The sequence below is a fragment of the Ranitomeya variabilis genome, chromosome 5 (genome assembly GCF_051348905.1).
Source record: "Ranitomeya variabilis isolate aRanVar5 chromosome 5, aRanVar5.hap1, whole genome shotgun sequence".
Taxonomy (NCBI): domain Eukaryota; kingdom Metazoa; phylum Chordata; class Amphibia; order Anura; family Dendrobatidae; genus Ranitomeya; species Ranitomeya variabilis.
The window spans coordinates 52164477-52185851 of NC_135236.1; the positions used below are offsets into that span (position 1 = coordinate 52164477).

General features: G+C 45.4%; 1 protein-coding gene across 1 annotated transcript in view; it reads left to right on the forward strand.

Annotated features, from left to right (window-relative positions):
* The first annotated feature begins 6674 nt into the window (after positions 1 to 6674).
* The window catches only part of KLF1 (KLF transcription factor 1), a 49237-nt gene continuing 34536 nt past the window's right edge, over positions 6675 to 21375 (forward strand). Inside the window, exons 1-2 of the mRNA XM_077261964.1 lie at positions 6675 to 7201; positions 9644 to 10370. Coding sequence (XP_077118079.1) covers positions 7148 to 7201; positions 9644 to 10370 — 781 coding nt within the window. The 5' untranslated portion in view covers positions 6675 to 7147. The remainder of the gene's footprint in view (positions 7202 to 9643; positions 10371 to 21375) is intronic.

Genomic DNA, 21375 nt, shown 5'->3' on the forward strand with positions numbered 1-21375 from the left:
GCCCCTGGTACTATCCCTGTACTGTGACATCACTGTGTGTATTATCTCTGTACTGTGACATCACTGTGTGTATTATCCCTGTACTGTGACATCACTGTGTTTATTATCTCTGTACTGTGACATCACTGTGTTTATTATCCCCATACTGTGACATCACCGTGTTTATTATCCCTATACTGTGACATCACTGTGTTTATTATCCCTGTACTGTGACATCACTGTGTGTATTATCCCTGTACTGTGACATCACTGTGTGTATTATCTCTGTACTGTGACATCACTGTGTGTATTATCCCTGTACTGTGACATCACTGTGTTTATTATCTCTGTACTGTGACATCACTGTGTTTATTATCCCTGTACTGTGACATCACTGTGTTTGTTATCTCTGTACTGTGACATCGCTGTGTTTATTATCCCTGTACTGTGACATCACTGCGTTAATTATCCCTGTACTGTGACATCGCCGTGTTTATTATCCCTGTACTGTGACATCACTGTGTTTATTATCCCTGTACTGTGACATCACTTTGTTTATCCCTGTACTGTGACACCACTGTGTTTATTATCCCTGTACTGTGACATCACTGTGTGTATTATCCCTGTACTGTGACATCGCTGTGTTTATTATCCCTGTACTGTGACATCGCTGTGTTTATTAGCTCTGTACTGTGACATCACTGTATTTATTATCCTTGTACTGTGACATCCCTGTGTTTATTATCCCTGTACTGTGACATCACTGTGTTTATTATCCTTGTACTGTGACATCACTGTGTTTATTATCCCTGTTCTGTGACATCACTGTGTTTATTATCCTTGTACTGTGACATCACTGTGTTTATTATCTCTGTACTGTGACATCACTGTGTTTATTATCCCTGTACTGTGACATCACTGTGTTTATTATCCCTGTACTGTGACATCACTGTGTGTATTATCTCTGTACTGTGACATCACTGTGTTTATTATCCCTGTACTGTGACATCACTGTGTTTATTATCCCTGTACTGTGACATCACTGTGTGTATTATCTCTGTACTGTGACATCACTGTGTTTATTACCCCTGTACTGTGACATCACTGTGTTTATTATCCCTGTACTGTGACATCGCTGTGTTTATTATCCCTGTACTGTGACATCACTGTGTTTATTATCTCTGTACTGTGACATCACTGTGTTTATTATCCCTGTACTGTGACATCGCTGTGTTTATTATCTCTGTACTGTGACATCGCTGTTTATTATCCCTGTACTGTGACATCACTGTGTTTATTATCCCTGTACTGTGACATCGCTGTGTTTATTATGTCTGTACTGTGACATCACTGTGTTTATTATCCCTGTACTGTGACATCACTGTGTTTATTATCCCTGTACTGTGACATCACTGTGTGTATTATCCCTGTACTGTGACATCACTGTGTTTATTATCCCTGTACTGTGACATCGCTGTGTGTATTATCCCTGTACTGTGACATCACTGTGTGTATTATCCCTGTACTGTGACATCACTGTGTTTATTATCCCTGTACTGTGACATATTTCTGTTGGGAATGTTGTACCCTTTTCTTCATTGGCTTAATAGCACAAATCTCAGATGTTAAGACCCTACAGATTCATCCTCACATATGTCTGTGAATGTCTCTTTAGAGTTTGGGGTCTCTTCTTAGGCCCCTGATAAATTTTACGTTCCAGTTTAGCATTAGTTCCCCAATCTTTGAATTAGTATTCCAATATATAATATTACACGTGATTATGAAGCAGAAGGCCCGGCCTCTTTCATCACACCTTCGTGTCTTCTTCACGAGGAAATCCATAAAAAGAACTTGCACGATTCACAATCTGTTTCACAACTCTCTGCACAGGCTGCATTTTCTAGGACATATCATTGGATGGCAGAGGCTTGTAGTTGTTTGTACCCTCCACATTATGGTAAAAGAAAAAAAATAGAGGAACGTGGATAGCACACGCATGGTCATGAACTTCCTCCAAACTTTTCACCCTCGGCCCTTTGACTTTTTCAACTTTTTTACTTGTAAAGTTTTAAAAACACTCGAAAACCTCATCTTCGCGGGTTATATAGATGGGAATGAATTAATGTTAAACTATTATACTTGTATGGATGTAACTATAGGGGGCTCAGGGGTCACAGATGCATTCGGGTCTCAAAGCCTAGAGGGGCCCAAAAGGTCACTTTTGCCCATACTGTTATAGACTCATGATATTTGGGGGCTGTTTTGGAAATTTTGCATTGGGACCCATGAGCTTCAGGATATGCCACTGTACGTGTATATTATATTACATGGTGCATACAGGTTTTCATATCTAGACGTTTTATCTGTGGGACCCAGTGTTAGTCCATTGCCCATGTTGCCCACATTTATTCTACAGCGGTCTCACCAGGGATTATAGAATATGCTCTTTTCCTACGGGGTTTTTTTGAGAAGGTACTTTTAACAGTCACCTACAATCTAATCATGATTTTTCCATTTGGCCACCAGGACTCTGATGTTTTTGACCACCATGGATTAAACACTGGATGATGTGCCAATGGACCATCAAGTCCTATTCCATTTCTGAAGACCTGGGCAGGACTTTCTTATCCAGAGGGTTTGTCCAGTTTGAGGCAACTTCCAGCCGATGTAGGGACTCATAGGGAGCAGGTTCCCCAAACAGCTGTCTGCAGATGGGTTTATTTTCCTTAAGGAGACTCTGGTTTGGCTTCTATTCTTGTTGCAAGGTTCAGACGGGCTCCAAAAGGTGGGACTACTGACACTTTCCTTCTACATGAAAGAGAACCAATTTGATTAGTTTTTTCCCCAGAAAAATTACAGTACATTAATAATGCAAAAGGGGTGAAGATTGGGGTCATAATATAGCAAAATAATGCGGACAAAATAAGAGTTAGGGTGATCAATGAGTGGAACAGGCTGCCACGAGAGGTGGTGGTGAGTTCTCCTTCAATGGAAGTCTTCAAACAGAGGCTGGACAGACATCTGTCTGGGATGGTTTAGTGAATCCTGCTTTGAGCAGAGGGTTGGACCAGATGACCCTGGAGGTCCGTTCCAACTCTAACATTCTATGTCCCACATTGGCGGAACTATAGTGAGTGCAGAGGTAACATTTCTCTGACACATGTTACCTCTGGTGCCAAAGGGACCCAAAAGCTCTGCTACTATTAAAGGAGTTTGGTACGTGGGATCCCTGGTAAGGATTTTGCTTTAGGGTCAAGTTACACCTTTATCTGCCCAGTTTGACCTTTCTGCAGCATTCCCTTTTGTTCTTTTCTCTTCCTCTTCTGTACTATTGGTCATTGACAACATCACAGACCACCAAGGACCCGATATAGAAAGTAGGTACAACCTGTGACCATCAAGAACCAGATGTTTGTGTAAAACTTTGAGCTTTACTTTTCAAGGGCAATTAATTCATCTAGCTTTTTCTTTCTAGAATTATGGAAAAAGAGGTTCCTTTTTAGCCTCTGTGTTCGATCCTCCGTAATGGAGGCTTACTACAAGCCTCAGATCGTTGTTAGTCATTACTAGCAAAATCGTCAAATTCTTGGGATGACTTTTGAAGTTTTTTTTTTAAATAACTTGCAGTCGTGTAACTTAACGTCACTCAGTGTTATCGGCCTTCATGTGCTGCATGTGCCACGGTGGAGTGGAGGAGATAAGAGCCATGGAGGCCTTATCTGTCTCTCCCTTAAATCTGTCCACCAAGCATTCTGGGAGCAGGTTGTGCTGAACTAGTGAAGTGCGAGTAGATGAAGAAGACGACTGCAATATTTTTACAATGTATGGAGCAATATTCAATTGTCCCTCATTTCGACCCCCTACGACGCCTCCTTAATGAGATAGTCTGGTTCTAATTACCCCATTAGAGAATCCTGACTTATTAGAAATAGGATTACCTCTTCAGAACCCTCACATTTTAGCCACAAATCGCTGTGGAGGACCCATCATTCCAACGCATTCCACAGACAACCAATTGATATCAATGGGAAACATGCAATACCTCATTTCTCCTCTGGGGTCGCTGTAGCAGAATTGTTCACTTGCTACTAGGTTTGCTGATCACATCTGATGACTGGTGGTCCAGGGGATTAGATATCCTGTAATCAGCCTATCATAGGGAGACCCTATTAATATAAAGAGTATATGATATGGGTCCAACGTGGTTTTCAAAATTATCCATTGATTCTCGATTAAAGTATTGTAAAATCAGTAACAGGGAATAAGGTTTATGCAGATTTGATCAGTCCTCGTCACTGCCTCCCTGCATTTAAAACAAATACATCATAGTATAACTATTTGAGGCGGCAGCCCCATCAGGACATCCCGTCTTTCAAATGAAGCCTCCCTAAAGATCAACTGATTGGCCCTCATCAGGTATCTGAAGTAGCGCTTGGTGTCTGTGGTGTAAGCAGGACAGAGGAGGACCCTTTAAAATGACCCCCTCATTATAACATTGGGACTTGCTACCAAGGAGAGAAGGACCGTCCCCACTAGAGATAAGTGAATAAATCCACAGGATCCTGGTCCAGTTGTTACATCGATGTTCTGTGGCCTCTAGACGGAAGCCTTGTAAACGGCTTAGTACCTGCTGGAATAGCGAGTGCCTCCTCTGATTTGTAAGCCAGTCCTACCAGTTAGAAACATCTCTGTGGGTGGTGTAAGGGAGGAGGCGTTTCGCACAGCTTCATCTGGCGGTCACGGAACACTGACGTAGCCGCTCTACCAAGGTTTTGCGAATCAGTTCTTTCACTTCTAGTCCCCAATCTTTCAAGACCTCATTAGTCAACTACTCAACTCACATTTGTGGTAAAGATGTAGGTTTTCTTCATAAGGTGGTCCAGCATAGCTTCTCACCACCCCTGAAGAACATATCAGACCAACCTGGACAGCGCCCCTTTCCTCCATGGTCCTCATTGCAGCTGCATGACATGTAATGCACAGACAACTTGGGTCCACGGGAGTAAAAATTGTTAGTGGCTTTCTACTGTGTCTGACTAAAGCAGAGAGCAGGGGAGATCCATATGTCTTAATAAGGAATAATGAGAGGGGTCGTAATAAAAGCAAAAGGGTAAAAATGTTTTTAACTTTGGACTTTCAGGCTCCATATCTCACCATCCGTTACTGCTTGGAACTTGAGACTACCATCATGTTATAGACAATCATCTTGGATATCTCATACAGAAATTTGACTTCTAACTATTTAGCATATGATTAGTTATGCAGATTCTTGTCAGGTCACTGCATTGTTACTGTTTTGATCCTGGTGGTGGAAAAATCTTTTTCTTCCTCAATACTACAAATTACAACCTGTTCTCACATTCCCTAATATCTCAGTGTGTTATTAGGCTGATTCCCAAGTGAAAGGTCATTGAATCATAGAATGGTAGAGTTGGAAGGGACCTCCTGGGTCATCTGGTCCAACCCCCTGCTCAAAGCAGGATTCACTAAGACATCCCAGACATTGGTTTGAATCGAGGAGCCATGAAGTAGATTTCCCAAGAAAAAGGGAAACAGCATCATCCAGCTCATAGATAGTGGTCTCTTCGCCAAGAAAATTACCAAACTGCATCATGTGAGCGCCATGACAGCTGGAAGAAGAGAAAACGAAGTCCATCTATCCATTCAGAATCCAAGAGGTGGACATCCAGGCAAAATATCAGAGTCAACAAGTCGGCTCATCACAAGGTTGATCAGTTCTAGTGCTACAAACACAAGAGTGGAGGCGGCTCGTAGGCTTCGTAATAGTGAGATCACAGAAGTCCATAGAAGCACATTACACAAGACTGGAGTGGTGGTCCGAAAAAAGGTGAAGATGCCTTGACTTCAGTATTGTCATATGAAAAGTGAATGGTGGAAGATTGGAAACGGGTGACTTGGAGTGATGAGATGAAAATCAATAGGCTAGGCTCTGATGGGTTACAATGGGTCTGAAAGAAACAAAAGAAAAGGGGCTAATGGATGGACACATTGAAGGAACTGTCAGGTTCGGTGGAGGAAACCTGATGATATGGGGTTGTTTCACAGCCAAAGGTGTTGGATACTTGACCGGGATTGATGGTGGTCTCAGTGCTGAGCTATATGTGAGTGTCCTACAAGACGAGTTACTTCATACACTCAAGTACTATGGGTATGAAAAGGACAACATAATGTTCCAGCAGGACAACGACCCAAAGCATACATCGAGATTGGAGAAGAAATGGTTCAGTGACAATGAACTAGAGGAGCTGTATTCCACCCACAGTCCCCAGACCTTCACCCAATCCAACACTTGTGGGTAGAGGTGAAGAAAAAGCTGTCTACAGACCCAAGTGAGGAACCAGTGTGCACCGACAATGGGAACCTGTAGAAGACACCTGGGATCAGATTTCGGTGGAGACATGCTTGAATCTGACAGAGAGCAGGAGGATTCAGGCAGCGGTGGAAGACCAAGGTGGATTTACAAAATAAAAAAATAATAAAATTTAGATTTTTAGGGGCAAAACAGTAACAATGCAGTGACATGACAAGAATCTGCATAACTAATCATATGCTAAATAGCTGTACGTACAATTTATGTATGAGATAGTCAAGATGATTGCCTATAAAATGATGGCAGTCTCAAGATCAAGGCAGTAGTGGATGGTGAGATATGGAGCCTGAAAGTCAGAAGGTCAAAACATCGTTACCCTTCTGCTCGTCAGTGTAAATAATAAAATAATTAATCTTTGCTCATTTTTGTCAGTGATACGTAGACATATTGCAGGTCTTTACGGAACATTGCTCATTTTTACTAAAATATGTCCCTGACTATTGCCATGTTGTAATGTGTCGTCTCTGCGAAAAAAAAAAAAGCACAAAATGCCATTTCTTCACTATAATTTGATGACACGGCGAGCGAGAAAGGGCGGAGAGAGTAACACAGGGGCGGGGCTTCCTCTCACTTTCCACCAATCAGATACACTCTTCAAAACCACAAAATTTCTTGAGAAAAAAAAAAAAAAAGCAAATAGAAAACACAACGTTCCCTGCTCTGGTTATCTTATGGCAAACTGAATGAAGACGACAGAGAGCGGGGAAATGCAGTGCTAAGAGATATACGTATACTACTATATATACCGGTCTGTACGTACAGCTGTGTATAGGGAGTATGGCGCTAGCTTCCTGCGATTTTCAGGGTCAGTTCATATACGACAATAATCAGGTAAGTAACCTCTGTACACATTATAGCGGGGATTTTTATATTTTGGTAGTGGATAGACATGTGCGTATATATACAGTATATATATATTATTAATTAGTCACTGTATGTAGGTGCTATTTCAGCACTATATGTAGGTATTATTTGTTTTCTGTACATAGGTATTAATTGATCACTGTTTGGGAACTCTAGGTATTATTTGGAAACTGTATGTAGGTATTATCTGGCACTGTATCTACGTATTATTTAGTCACTGTATATAGGTATTATTTGGGAACTGTATCTAGGCATTATTTGGTCACTGTATGTAGGTTTTATTTGAGCACTGTGTATAGATATTATTTGGGAACTGTATGTAGGTATTATTTGAGCACTGTATATAGGTATCATTTGGGAACTGCATATAGATATTATTTGGGAACTGTACGTAGGTATTATTTGGGAACTGTGTATAGATATTATTTGGGAACTGTATGTAGGTTTTATTTGGTCACTGTATGTAGGTTTTATTTGAGCACTGTATATAGATATTATTTGGTTACTGTATATAGATATTATTTGGGAACTGTATCTAGGTATTATTTGGTCACTGTATGTAGGTTTTATTTGAGCACTGTATATAGATATTATTTGGTTACTGTATATAGATATTATTTGGGAACTGTATCTAGGTATTATTTGGTCACTGTATGTAGGTTATATTTGAGCACTGTATATAGATATTATTTGGTTACTGTATATAGATATTATTTGGGAACTGTGTGTAGGTATTATTTGAGCACTGTATATAGGTATTATTTGGTTACCGTATGTAAGTTTTATTTGATCACTGTATATAAGTATTATTTGATCACTGTATGTAGGAACTATCTCAGCACTATATGTAGGTATAATTTGTTCGCTGTATTCGGGTATTATTTGGGAACTGTATGTAGCTTTTATTTGAGCACTGTACACAGGTATTATTTAATCATTGTATGTAGATGTTATTTGGGACCTTTATGTAGCTATTATTGAAGTACTGTACATAAGCATTATTTGGTTACTATATGTAGGCATTATTTAAGCACTGTATATATGCATTATTTGGTAATGTATCTAGGTATTATTGGATCACTGTATATAAGTATTATTTATTCACTGTACGTAGGAGCTATTTCAGTACCATATGTAGATATTATTTGGTCACTGTATTCATGTATTATTTGAAGACTCTCAGTAGCTTTTATTTGAGCACTGTACACAGGTATTATTTGATCATTGTATGTAGGTATTTTTAAGCACTCGGTGATAATTACTGCTACTTTGTCACCGTACAGAACGTTATTTTTGCAGTGTATAGCGTTAGTAGCACTGTATAGTATTGTTATTTAGACCTCAATATGGATGTTTTATTTGTTCTCGCTCACTGTGCTTGGGTATAATACCGTATGGTGCTTATATTTGGGCTCTGTATAGTCAATTACACACTGGAAAGTAAATAACCCCATAAGGAGAGGGCACCAACACGGGTACGGGACCAAAATCTATAAAACATAGGACTACCCTGACGAAGTATTAACATGGATCAGACAGTCTCGAAAAAAATACTTCATACTAATATTTTTTTTTTGTTTCCAATATTTGAAATTTTGGAATATTTTTATTCACAAGGGCTCCCTTTATTTTCCATTACTAGACACCCCCTGACTACTAACTTCAGGGCCCCATATAAAATAAAAACATTGGATACTGATTGGCTGCTGATTATCTGTAACTCATCAATATTCCGGCTTCACTTGACCAGCAGTCGGTGATTGGCTGCAGCAGTACCGTGACACAACAAGTAATATCTCTGGAATGACGTTACTATCGAAGATGAGTATTTTTACTTTAAATGGGACCTGAAGTACTTTAGCGGGGGTTGTTTAGTAGTAAATAACCTCTTTAGTAATTTCTATGGACACATACAGTGCTTCTGATTTTACAGAAAGGCATGCAAGTTTTTTTGTTTTTTTTTTCACTTAGTCCTTAAAGGGGTTGCGCAGAAGTAGTAAAACATGACAATGACTTTAAGGAACAGCGCCACACCTGTCGTGGTTTGAGTCTGGTATTGCAACTGAACTTCTCTCATTCCAAAACTTTTTCTTTAAATTTTCTTTTTTACTTTTGTTTTTTATATTTCTTCTTCTTTATATTATTATCATCATCATTATTACTTTTATTATTATATTTAGGTCTATTTTATTTCGGAATGATCTGCACAATGCAAATTAGAATGTGAATAAAAAAAAAAAATAAGAATAAAGACAGTGAGCAGGGTATATAGGGCAGCAAACTCAATCTTTACTCCTTGGATAAAAAAAAAGCCGAGATAGATAAAAAAATAATGATAAAAAAAAATCGACAAGCTCTTCACAAAACCTGCTGCTTCCCCTGACTAATGAGATTGTTTTTCATCTTCAGATATGGAATTGTGCCGCGTCAGAGCCGGGGCCGGAGATATACCCAGCGCCCCCTGGTTGTCAGTATTCACACTCCGCTCCTCCAGATGTTACCACATTCCAAAAAAAAGAAGAATCCAATTGGGATGTGGATTTCCTCGATTTTTTAGAACAGTCAGCAGATGGCGGCTATTCTTCACAGGCGCCAGTTACCCAGGGTCACCCGCAGGGGTTCACAGATATGTGCCCGCCTGACGCCATTAATACCCTGCTCCTTCCCTTTGAAGACGACCTCGCAGAACCAGCATCTTTAGATGGACCTTCAGAAATGATTCCCAAGACTGTGCCATCAACCAATACCAACCCGATCAACCAACCCACAGACAATGCCAATTACTCCATACTACAATCTATGGGCTACGTGTATTCCCTGCCACCCAAACAAGACCTAATGCCGCCAGGGATTCCCAGCACCCACTATTCAACGATTCCAGTGCCAATTTTACCAAGGACTTCGTTTTCTGTTCTAGAAGGGCAATCTTACCAGTCCTTCCCCTCCACAATGTCCTACTATGTATTACCACAACCAACGGCACATTCACTGGCCTACACCCAAAAGGAAAAAAAGCAAAAGCAAGGAAAACGCACATCAAACCGAACTGTCACCAGTCACAGCTGTACCCACGAAGGATGCTACAAAACCTACACCAAGAGCTCACACCTGAAAGCTCATCTACGTACCCACACTGGTGAGAGACAGTAATGGCTGTGTACACGCTGAGCGTCGCATTACCACCCCTCCCCCGCCAGTAATACGAATAGTAATACTGTAACTACAGTAACCCGGCTCCTGAGCCTCTTATTACCATGTAACCTCTTATTACAGTAACCCGGCTCCTGAGCCTCTTATTACCCTGTAACCTCTTATTACAGTAACCCGGCTCCTGATCCTCTTATTACCCTGTAACCTCTTATTACAGTAACCCGGCTCCTGATCCTCTTATTACCCTGTAACCTCTTATTACAGTAACCCGGCTCCTGATCTCTTATTACCCTGTAACCTCTTATTACAGTCACCCGGCTCCTGAGCCTCTAATTACAGTAACCCGGCTCCTGAGCCTCTTATTACCCTGTAACCTCTTATTACAGTAACCCGGCTCCTGATCCCCTTATTACCCCTGTAACCTCTTATTACAGTAACCGGCTCCTGATCCTCTTATTACCCCTGTAACCTCTTATTACAGTAACCTGGCTCCTGATCCTCTTATTACCCTGTAACCTCTTATTACAGTAACCCGGCTCCTGAGCCTCTTATTACCCTGTAACCTCTTATTACAGTAACCCGGCTCCTGAGCCTCTTATTACCCTGTAACCTCTTATTACAGTAACCCGGCTCCTGAGCCTCTTATTACCCCTGTAACCTCTTATTACAGTCACCCGGCTCCTGATCCTCCTATTAGCCTGTAACCTCTTATTACAGTAACCTGGCTCCTGATCTCTTATTACCCTGTAACCTCTTATTACAGTAACCCGACTCCTGATCTCTTATTACCCTGTAACCTCTTATTACAGTCACCCGGCTCCTGAGCCTCTAATTACAGTAACCCGGCTCCTGAGCCTCTTATTACCCTGTAACCTCTTATTACAGTAACCCGGCTCCTGATCCCCTTATTACCCCTGTAACCTCTTATTACAGTAACCGGCTCCTGATCCTCTTATTACCTCTGTAACCCCTTATTACAGTAACCTGGCTCCTGATCCTCTTATTACCCTGTAACCTCTTATTACAGTAACCCGGCTCCTGATCCTCTTATTACCCTCTAACCTCTTATTACAGTAACCCGGCTCCTGATCCTCTTATTACCTCTGTAACCCCTTATTACAGTAACCTGGCTCCTGATCCTCTTATTACCCTGTAACCTCTTATTACAGTAACCCGGCTCCTGATCCCCTTATTACCCTGTAACCTCTTATTGCAGTAACCCGGCTCCTGATCCTCTTATTACCCTGTAACCTCTTGTCACGATCCACTCCGTGACTGTCAATATCCCTCAGCCGCTGCCCACAATATGTCACGGATTGGGGTGACTTTAAACCAACAGACGGCTATCACATGTGCAGGGGGCTTATCCCAGGTATCCCTCCACTGCCACAATGTGATGAAAAAACACACACGAGGCTATTGACCTCTTAGTTTACAGCAGGGGCTTATTCTAGGTATCCCACTGCTCTTCAATATACCATGAACTGCAGGGATTTGTGTCTATCCCGCTTACAGTTCCACTTAACACTTGCAGCTCTCTGGCGCCCCCCTTTTCCTCAGGTCAGATTAGGTACTGCACCTGGGGTAATTAGTCGCCAGAAAGGCTGCCTGCTATGTACTGGCTATTGGGCGCACTGCAGCAACGCGATAACTACTCCCACTCAGGCAGGAACAATAATTATCAAGCCGCAGTCGCTACAGGGACCCCCAAAAGCCGGCACACGGTCGCTGCCACCAGCTCCAATTGAACGGGTCTGGAGCAAACCCCCAAAAAAACAGTAGCGTAATTCCCTTCAGAGACAGGGTACGGTTTAGGGCAGGAAGAACGAACTAGTATTAAATAATATACCCCATAAATGATTGTTAGGCAGTGTTTATAAAAATATTTTACAAAGGTGTTACAAATGAGACAATTGCAAATATGTACAAGGTAATTATGAAAATAAAAGGATTAAATGAAGAAACGATAACTCACATGTTCTTAGGTCATAGCATTACAGGCAACCAGACATCCCAATGCATGAGGTACAGCTCTCCAGGTCAGACTCAAAATCTGCCTCCTGAAAGTCTCCCAGCAACTTAAAACCTGCAGTCTGTGACCTCACAGAAAGGGCTGGCTTTTCCAGATCCTCCTACCTCTTCGGTTTCACTAACTGGGCATTAAATATATCTGATGCCCGTATCTTCGCTACAGAACATAAAATAATCGCACCATACCCATCGTTCATCTCGCAGTACCGTGGGCACTCCGACGAGACCAAACAAGTCCTATTTGTCACGCACACTGACTGAGAAATCCCTACTTCTTCACCAGATGGAGCTACATGCCTGTGATTATAGTGATGCGTAGATCCTCCGAGTGTGATTATGACGATATATTTTGGTGTTCGTAACTTAAACGGTTTGCATAATATCTTTCAAAAACAGAACAAAGGATTTTCATGATTCTAGAAGTTTCTCTAACAGTTCCTGCTAACACAAATTTCTCTTGCAGCTATGCTAGTCGTAAATACCTTTCGTCAATAAAACTCCCCCACCAGGCAAGCTCTTCTACACAGACAGATAGAAACACAGGGAAGGAAAGAGAACCAGAGAGAGGGGGGGGGTTTTAGCCCCCGCATGCTAGCAAGAAAACTAACTTATGATATTTCATACCATATCGTGACACCTCCCCCTTTTGGCGTGCGCTCCGGCGGCAGGACCTCTCGGTATGCCTCCATGCGCACCTCCGTGGGTTCACCCTGGCGGGAGAGTCCATCTGCATTACCATGCTCTTTGCCCGCTTTGTGTTTAACGGTGAAGTCAAATTGCTGAAGGGCAAGGCTCCAGCGTAGCAACCTGCCGTTGGTTCCACACATGGTGCTTAGCCAGCGCAAAGGGTTGTGGTCGGTCACCACCGTGAAGGTGCGACCGTACAAGTAGGGCTGCAAGCGCTGCAGGGCCCAGACTATGGCCAGGCACTCCTTCTCAATGGTGGAGTAGGCCACTTCCCTCGGCAAAAGTTTCCGGCTCAGGTACAACACGGGGTGCTCTTGGTCCTCCGAGTCAACCTGGCTGAGCACAGCACCAAGGCCAAACTCGCTGGCGTCGGTCTGTACCAAGAACGGTCGACTGCTGTCGACTGCTTTCAACACAGGGGCGTTGCACAGTGCGGTCTTCAACGCCTGGAAGGCCCCCTCACAGCCATCTGTCCAGTTGACGATGTGGGGTAGCTTCTTCCTGGTGAGGTCCGTCAAAGGTTTTGCCAGGCTACTATAGTGCTGCACGAAGCGCCTATAGTACCCTGCAGTGCCCAGGAAGGACATCACCTGTTTCTTGTTCCTGGGAGTGGGCCAGTTCACGATCACGCCCACTTTGTCAGGCTCTGGCTTTAGGGTGTTTCCACCTACCCGGTGCCCCAGGTAGTGAACCTCCCTCATGCCCATCTGGCACTTTCCCGGCTTGATAGTCAGTCCTGCTCGGTGAATTCGCCCGAGCACCTCTTCGAGATGCTGCAGGTGTTCATCCCAGGAGGGACTGAAGATGGCAATGTCATCTAAGTACGCCACGGCGTACTTCTCCAGTCCCTGAAGCAGGAGATTGACCATCCGCTGGAAAGTGGCAGGGGCATTCTTCATGCCGAAGGGCATGACCGTGGACTCGTACAGTCCAAAGGGTGTGATAAAGGCGGACTTCTCCTGCGCCTCGGGGCTCAGGGGAATCTGCCAGTATCCGCGACTCAGATCCATTATTGTCAGGTATTCTGCGCCAGCTAACTTCTCAAGCAGTTCCTCGATGCGCGGCATTGGGTGCGCGTCAGAGGCTGTAATGGCGTTGAGCCCCCTGTAGTCCACGCAGAACCGGGTGGTCCGGTCCTTCTTTGGCACGAGAACTACAGGTGAGGCCCACGCGCTCTTTGACCGTCGAATCACCCCCAACTGTAACATCTCATCGATCTCCTGGCGCATAATCTGCTGCACCTGGTCAGAGATTCGATAGGGTGTTCGCCGTAGTGGGGCGTGGTTCCCGGTGTCCACCTCATGGACCGCTAACTCAGTCCTTCCAGGCCGGTTGGAGAACACGACCCGGAAGGGTTCCAGTGTGGTTTGCAACTGCAACCGCTGTGGTTCATCTAGCGAGGCGCTTACCTCCACGTCCTCAATGGACCCACGGGCCTTGGCTTGGGCCAGCATGTCCAGGAGGGCGTCTTCCTCCCCGTCCTCGGGTGCGCTGCAGACCGGTAGGATGAAAGGTTCACGTTCGTGATGAGCCTTCATCATGTTGACGTGAAAGGCCTTTCGCCTACCCCGAGTGTGGTCAAGGGTGACCACGTAGGTGACCGGGTTGAGCTGTTGGTGGACAACGTACGGGCCGTCCCAGGCTGCCTGAAGCTTATCCGTTGGTACCGGAACCAGCACCCACACCTTTTGACCCACGTGGTAGGTCCGCTCCCGGGCGTTCTGGTCGTACCAGTGCTTCTGATCAGCCTGAGCCTGCGTCATGTTGTCATGCACCAACTGCGTCAAGGTCTGCATCTTGTCACGGAAGCGCATGACATACTCCACTATGGACACTTCGGAAGGGTTCGGCTCCTCTTCCCAGGATTCTCTTACCAACCCAAGGGGTCCCCGGACTCGCCTGCCGTACAGGAGCTCGAAGGGTGAGAACCCCGTCGAGGCCTGCGGAACCTCTCTGTAAGCGAATAGCAGGTGTGGGAGGTACCGCTCCCAGTCGCGCCCTTGTGTCTCAACCAGCATGCGTAGCATCTGTTTGAGGGTACCATTGAAGCGTTCACACAAGCCATTGGTCTGTGGGTGATACGCACTCGATACCAGGTGCTTCACCTGCATTTTCTCACAGAGAGCCTCCATTAGGTGAGACATAAATTGGGTCCCTCGATCAGTAAGCATTTCCCTGGGAAATCCTACCCGTGAAAAGATGGCCAACAGGGCATCCGCCACCTTATCTGCCCTAGTTGACGACAGAGCTACTGCCTCTGGGTACCGGGTAGCGTAGTCTACCACAGTAAGAATAAATCGCTTTCCAGAGCTGCTGGAGACGGCCAGCGGGCCCACAATGTCCACCGCAATCCTCTGGAAAGGCTCCTCTATCACTGGCAAAGGGATCAGGGGAGCCTTAAGAGCAGGCCCCGCCTTCCCCACTCTTTGACAGGTGACACAGGAGCGGCAGTAGTTTGACACCTCTGTCCCCATCTTAGGCCAATAGAAGTGTTGAGACAGCCGGGCCTTAGTTTTGCTGATACCCAAGTGTCCAGCTAGCGGGATCTCATGGGCAATCCGCAACAACTCACCCCGGAATTGCTGTGGGACGACCAGCTGTCTTTCCCTCAACCACTCCTTTTGTGATTCTCCGGGTACTGTCTCCCGGTACAACCTTCCTCTTTCCCAGAACACCTTCTCCTTATCAGTTTCAGAGAATGACGTCCCGGCGAGTTGTCTCAAACTCTCTAGGCTCGCATCTGTGTGCAGAGCGGCCTGAAACTCCTGGCTAGGGGAAGCCAAAAGCGATGTCAGGGTCCCTTCCCCACGGGAACCCTCTGGGACCTGCTCTGGGTCCACCTCTGGTTCAGTCACAATGATGACTGAGAAGGGTCCGGAAGGCAGACAGTTATCTGCGTTCCGGGCACTCTGACTGCGGGTGACAGCAGCTACGTAGGCTGTCTCCCCGGGGATTTCTACAGACCCAACAGCCGACGCTGCTATAGGCTCTACCTCCCCATCCACCCCCATTACCTCAGGAGCATTGCTACTTATGGGCCAGTTACCTTCCTCGGTGGCACTGGTCAATTGCATGGCATCACCTTCCTCGCGGTTCCCATGTATTTCCCCATTTCTTGTAGCACCGACACTTGCCCCTGCTAGGGGTTCCTCAGCCGTCTCACTCCGCAGAGCAACGTGGCTGAGCACTCCTGTACCTATGGACACATCAACTTTCACAGAAACATCATTATCAGATACAGTTGGCACAGGTACAACATTTTCACCATCACTCCTAGGGAAAAAATGGTTAGCAGATGCATCACTACAAGATAAAGCATGGTCAGGTAACACATGCGATTTCCCATCATCATCATCATCATCATCAGGGTTAACGTTACCCTTATTAGTAGATTGGGGAGGGGTGTCAGGGACGTAGTATGCAAACAACCTCCCCAAATCAGTCCCCAACAAAACATCAGTGGGCAAATTATCAGACAGCCCCACTTCTTTCACCCCACTCCCGGCACCCCAATCAATAAAAACCCGGGCCATCGGTAAGGGACAGCTGATGCCCCCAATCCCAGTGACAGTCAGGGTTTTCCCCGGAATGATTTCTTCAGGGGCCGCCAGTTCGGGTCGGATGAGGGTTCGTTCAGCCCCGGTGTCCTTGAGGCCTGTAGCAACACGACCTCCCACAGTGACGGGCTGTACGTTGTCACACACCCTCCCAGCCACACCACCCACCAAAAGAACTGCTGCATTAGGCCCTGGGGCCTGGGATGAGGAGTTCTTCTGCTTGGCTTGACATTGGTGACTGAGGTGTCCAGTCTGCCTGCAGTGGTAACACTGGCGAAGTTCGGTGGTAGGTCTGGTGCTGTTGGCCACGGGGACAGGACCTCTGGTGTGTTGGCTGGCAGGGGTACTGGCGTTGGCTGCAGGCTTACCCCCTCTCCAGCTGGTGGTGACTGGCTTCCGCACTTCCGATCTACGGTTGGCCTCATAGGCATCGGCAATCTGCGCTGCTTTCATCACATCGTTGGGTTCTCTGTCCATCACGAACTGTCGCACTTCAGTTGGGCAAAGACGGAAGAACTGGTCTTTGATCATCAGGTCTCGCAGCTGTGTAAAGGTGGTCACTGACAGTCCTTGGGTCCACTGGTCAAAGTGGGTCCCCAGTCTATGCACCACATCACTGTAACTGTCGTGTGGGCCACGTAGGAGGGTCCGAAACTTTTTACGGTACACCTCGGGTGTAAGCTGGTACTTAGCTATGAGAGCCTGCTTGATGGCCTCATAGTCACCATCTTGTTCTTGAGGGAGTGCAGCAAACGCCTCCAGGGCTTTTCCTCTCAGCCCTGGTGTCAGGTACCGTGCCCATTCTTGTGTAGGCAGCTGGTACTGTCTGCAGGCTTTCTCAAAGGCCCGCAGAAACGTGTCCAAGTCCCCATCCTTTTCCATAACAGGAAAGTGGTCGGGCCGGGGCTTTGGTGTCTGAGCGCTGCTGGATTCACGGCTCTGGGACGACCCCTGCATTTGCAGTTGGGCCATCTGCAGCTGGTACTCCCTCTCCGCTTGCTGGGCCTCTCGCTCGGCTCGGGCCTCTCGCTCGGCTCGCTGGGCCTGGGCCTCTCGCTCAGCTCTCTCTTGGTATTGCTGGATCAGCTGCAGACGTCGGTCCAGGTCATCTGCGGAGCATTGTTGCAGAGCCAGCTGCAGGAGGAGGTCTGCGCCCCCTTGGTTGCCAGTAGGGCCCGTATTCAGTGGTTGGACCTCTACTGCAGCACCATGTTCGCTTGTGCTGGCATCTGCGGCTTCTGGGCTCTGTGAGTGGTCTAGAGCGGCTTCCCATTGCATCAGGGCTGCGACCAGTTCGCTTTTGTTTTTGCTTGCATAGTCAATGTGCTGTGACTTGCATAAGGCAACAAGGGTGTCTCTGGTCTGCTGTTCATAAAAGGCTTCTCCCAGCCCAACCATGGTTGCCAAATAAAAGATAGGATAGAAAAACGAAGAGAAAGGGAAGGGATAATTACCAGTACACAATTGTCTCACAACTAATAAACACTGAGTTCGTTCTCCAAACTTATTTGCGCAGAGTTCTCGCAAGAACTTTCTGCAAGTTTTTAGTGAGAGGAATGATTGCTCAAACCAAATCACTAATGCTCTAATATCCCACCGCCTTGCCACCAATATGTCACGATCCACTCCGTGACTGTCAATATCCCTCAGCCGCTGCCCACAATATGTCACGGATTGGGGTGACTTTAAACCAACAGACGGCTATCACATGTGCAGGGGGCTTATCCCAGGTATCCCTCCACTGCCACAATGTGATGAAAAAACACACACGAGGCTATTGACCTCTTAGTTTACAGCAGGGGCTTATTCTAGGTATCCCACTGCTCTTCAATATACCATGAACTGCAGGGATTTGTGTCTATCCCGCTTACAGTTCCACTTAACACTTGCAGCTCTCTGGCGCCCCCCTTTTCCTCAGGTCAGATTAGGTACTGCACCTGGGGTAATTAGTCGCCAGAAAGGCTGCCTGCTATGTACTGGCTATTGGGCGCACTGCAGCAACGCGATAACTACTCCCACTCAGGCAGGAACAATAATTATCAAGCCGCAGTCGCTACAGGGACCCCCAAAAGCCGGCACACGGTCGCTGCCACCAGCTCCAATTGAACGGGTCTGGAGCAAACCCCAAAAAAAACAGTAGCGTAATTCCCTTCAGAGACAGGGTACGGTTTAGGGCAGGAAGAACGAACTAGTATTAAATAATATACCCCATAAATGATTGTTAGGCAGTGTTTATAAAAATATTTTACAAAGGTGTTACAAATGAGACAATTGCAAATATGTACAAGGTAATTATGAAAATAAAAGGATTAAATGAAGAAACGATAACTCACATGTTCTTAGGTCATAGCATTACAGGCAACCAGACATCCCAATGCATGAGGTACAGCTCTCCAGGTCAGACTCAAAATCTGCCTCCTGAAAGTCTCCCAGCAACTTAAAACCTGCAGTCTGTGACCTCACAGAAAGGGCTGGCTTTTCCAGATCCTCCTACCTCTTCGGTTTCACTAACTGGGCATTAAATATATCTGATGCCCGTATCTTCGCTACAGAACATAAAATAATCGCACCATACCCATCGTTCATCTCGCAGTACCGTGGGCACTCCGACGAGACCAAACAAGTCCTATTTGTCACGCACACTGACTGAGAAATCCCTACTTCTTCACCAGATGGAGCTACATGCCTGTGATTATAGTGATGCGTAGATCCTCCGAGTGTGATTATGACGATATATTTTGGTGTTCGTAACTTAAACGGTTTGCATAATATCTTTCAAAAACAGAACAAAGGATTTTCATGATTCTAGAAGTTTCTCTAACAGTTCCTGCTAACACAAATTTCTCTTGCAGCTATGCTAGTCGTAAATACCTTTCGTCAATAAAACTCCCCCACCAGGCAAGCTCTTCTACACAGACAGATAGAAACACAGGGAAGGAAAGAGAACCAGAGAGAGGGGGGGGGGTTTTAGCCCCCGCATGCTAGCAAGAAAACTAACTTATGATATTTCATACCATATCGTGACACCTCTTATTACAGTAACCCGGCTCCTGATCCTCTTATTACCCTCTAACCTCTTATTACAGTAACCCGGCTCCTGATCCTCTTATTACCCTGTAACCTCTTATTACAGTAACCCGGCTCCTGATCCTCTTATTACCCCTGTAACCTCTTATTACAGTAACCCGGCTCCTGATCCTCTTATTACCTCTGTAACCCCTTATTACAGTAACCTGGCTCCTGATCCTCTTATTACCCTGTATCCTCTTATTACAGTAACCCGGCTCCTGATCCTCTTATTACCTCTGTAACCCCTTATTACAATAACCCGGCTCCTGATCCTCTTATTACCCTGTAACCTCTTATTACAGTAACCCGGCTCCTGATCCTCTTATTACCCTGTAACCTCTTATTACAGTAACCCGGCTCCTGATCCCCTTACTACCCTGTAACCTCTTATTATTGTAACCCGGCTCCTGGTCCTCTTATTAACCTGTAACCTCTTATTACAGTAACCCGGCTCCTGATCCTCTTATTACCCCTGTAACCTCTTATCACAGTAACCCGGCTCCTGGTCCTCTTATTACCCTGTAACCTCTTATTACAGTAACCCGGCTCCTGGTCCTCTTATTACCCTGTAACCTCTCATTACAGTAACCCGGCTCCTGATCCTCTTATTACCCTGTAACCTCTTATTACAGTAACCCGGCTCCTGATCCCCTTACTACCCTGTAACCTCTTATTACTGTAACCCGGCTCCTGGTCCTCTTATTACCCCTGTAACCTCTTATTACAGTAACCCGGCTCCTGATCCTCTTATTACCTCTGTAACCTTATTACAGTAACCGGGCTCCTGATCCTCTTATTACCCTGTAACCTCTTATTACAGTAACCCGGCTCCTGATCCTCTTATTACCCTGTAACCTCTTATTACAGTAACCCGGCTCCTGATCCCCTTATTACCCCTGTAACCTCTTATTACAGTAACCCGGCTCCTGATCCTCTTATTACCTCTGTAACCCCTTATTACAGTAACCCGGCTCCAGATCCTCTTATTACCCTGTAACCTCTTATTACAGTAACCCGGCTCCTGATCCTCTTATTACCCTGTAACCTCTTATTACAGTAACCCGGCTCCTGATCCCCTTATTACCCTGTAACCTCTTATTGCAGTAACCCGGCTCCTGATCCTCTTATTACCCTGTAACCTCTTATTACAGTAACCCGGCTCCTGATCCTCTTATTACCCTCTAACCTCTTATTACAGTAACCCGGCTCCTGATCCTCATATTACCCTGTAACCTCTTATTACAGTAACCCGGCTCCTGATCCTCTTATTACCCCTGTAACCTCTTATTACAGTAACCCGGCTCCTGATCCTCTTATTACCTCTGTAGCCCCTTATTACAGTAACCTGGCTCCTGATCCTCTTATTACCCTGTATCCTCTTATTACAGTAACCCGGCTCCTGATCCTCTTATTACCTCTGTAACCCCTTATTACAGTAACCCGGCTCCTGATCCTCTTATTACCCTGTAACCTCTTATTACAGTAACCCGGCTCCTGATCCTCTTATTACCCTGTAACCTCTTATTACAGTAACCCGGCTCCTGATACCCTTACTACCCTGTAACCTCTTATTACTGTAACCCGGCTCCTGGTCCTCTTATTACCCTGTAACCTCTTATTACAGTAACCCGGCTCCTGATCCTCTTA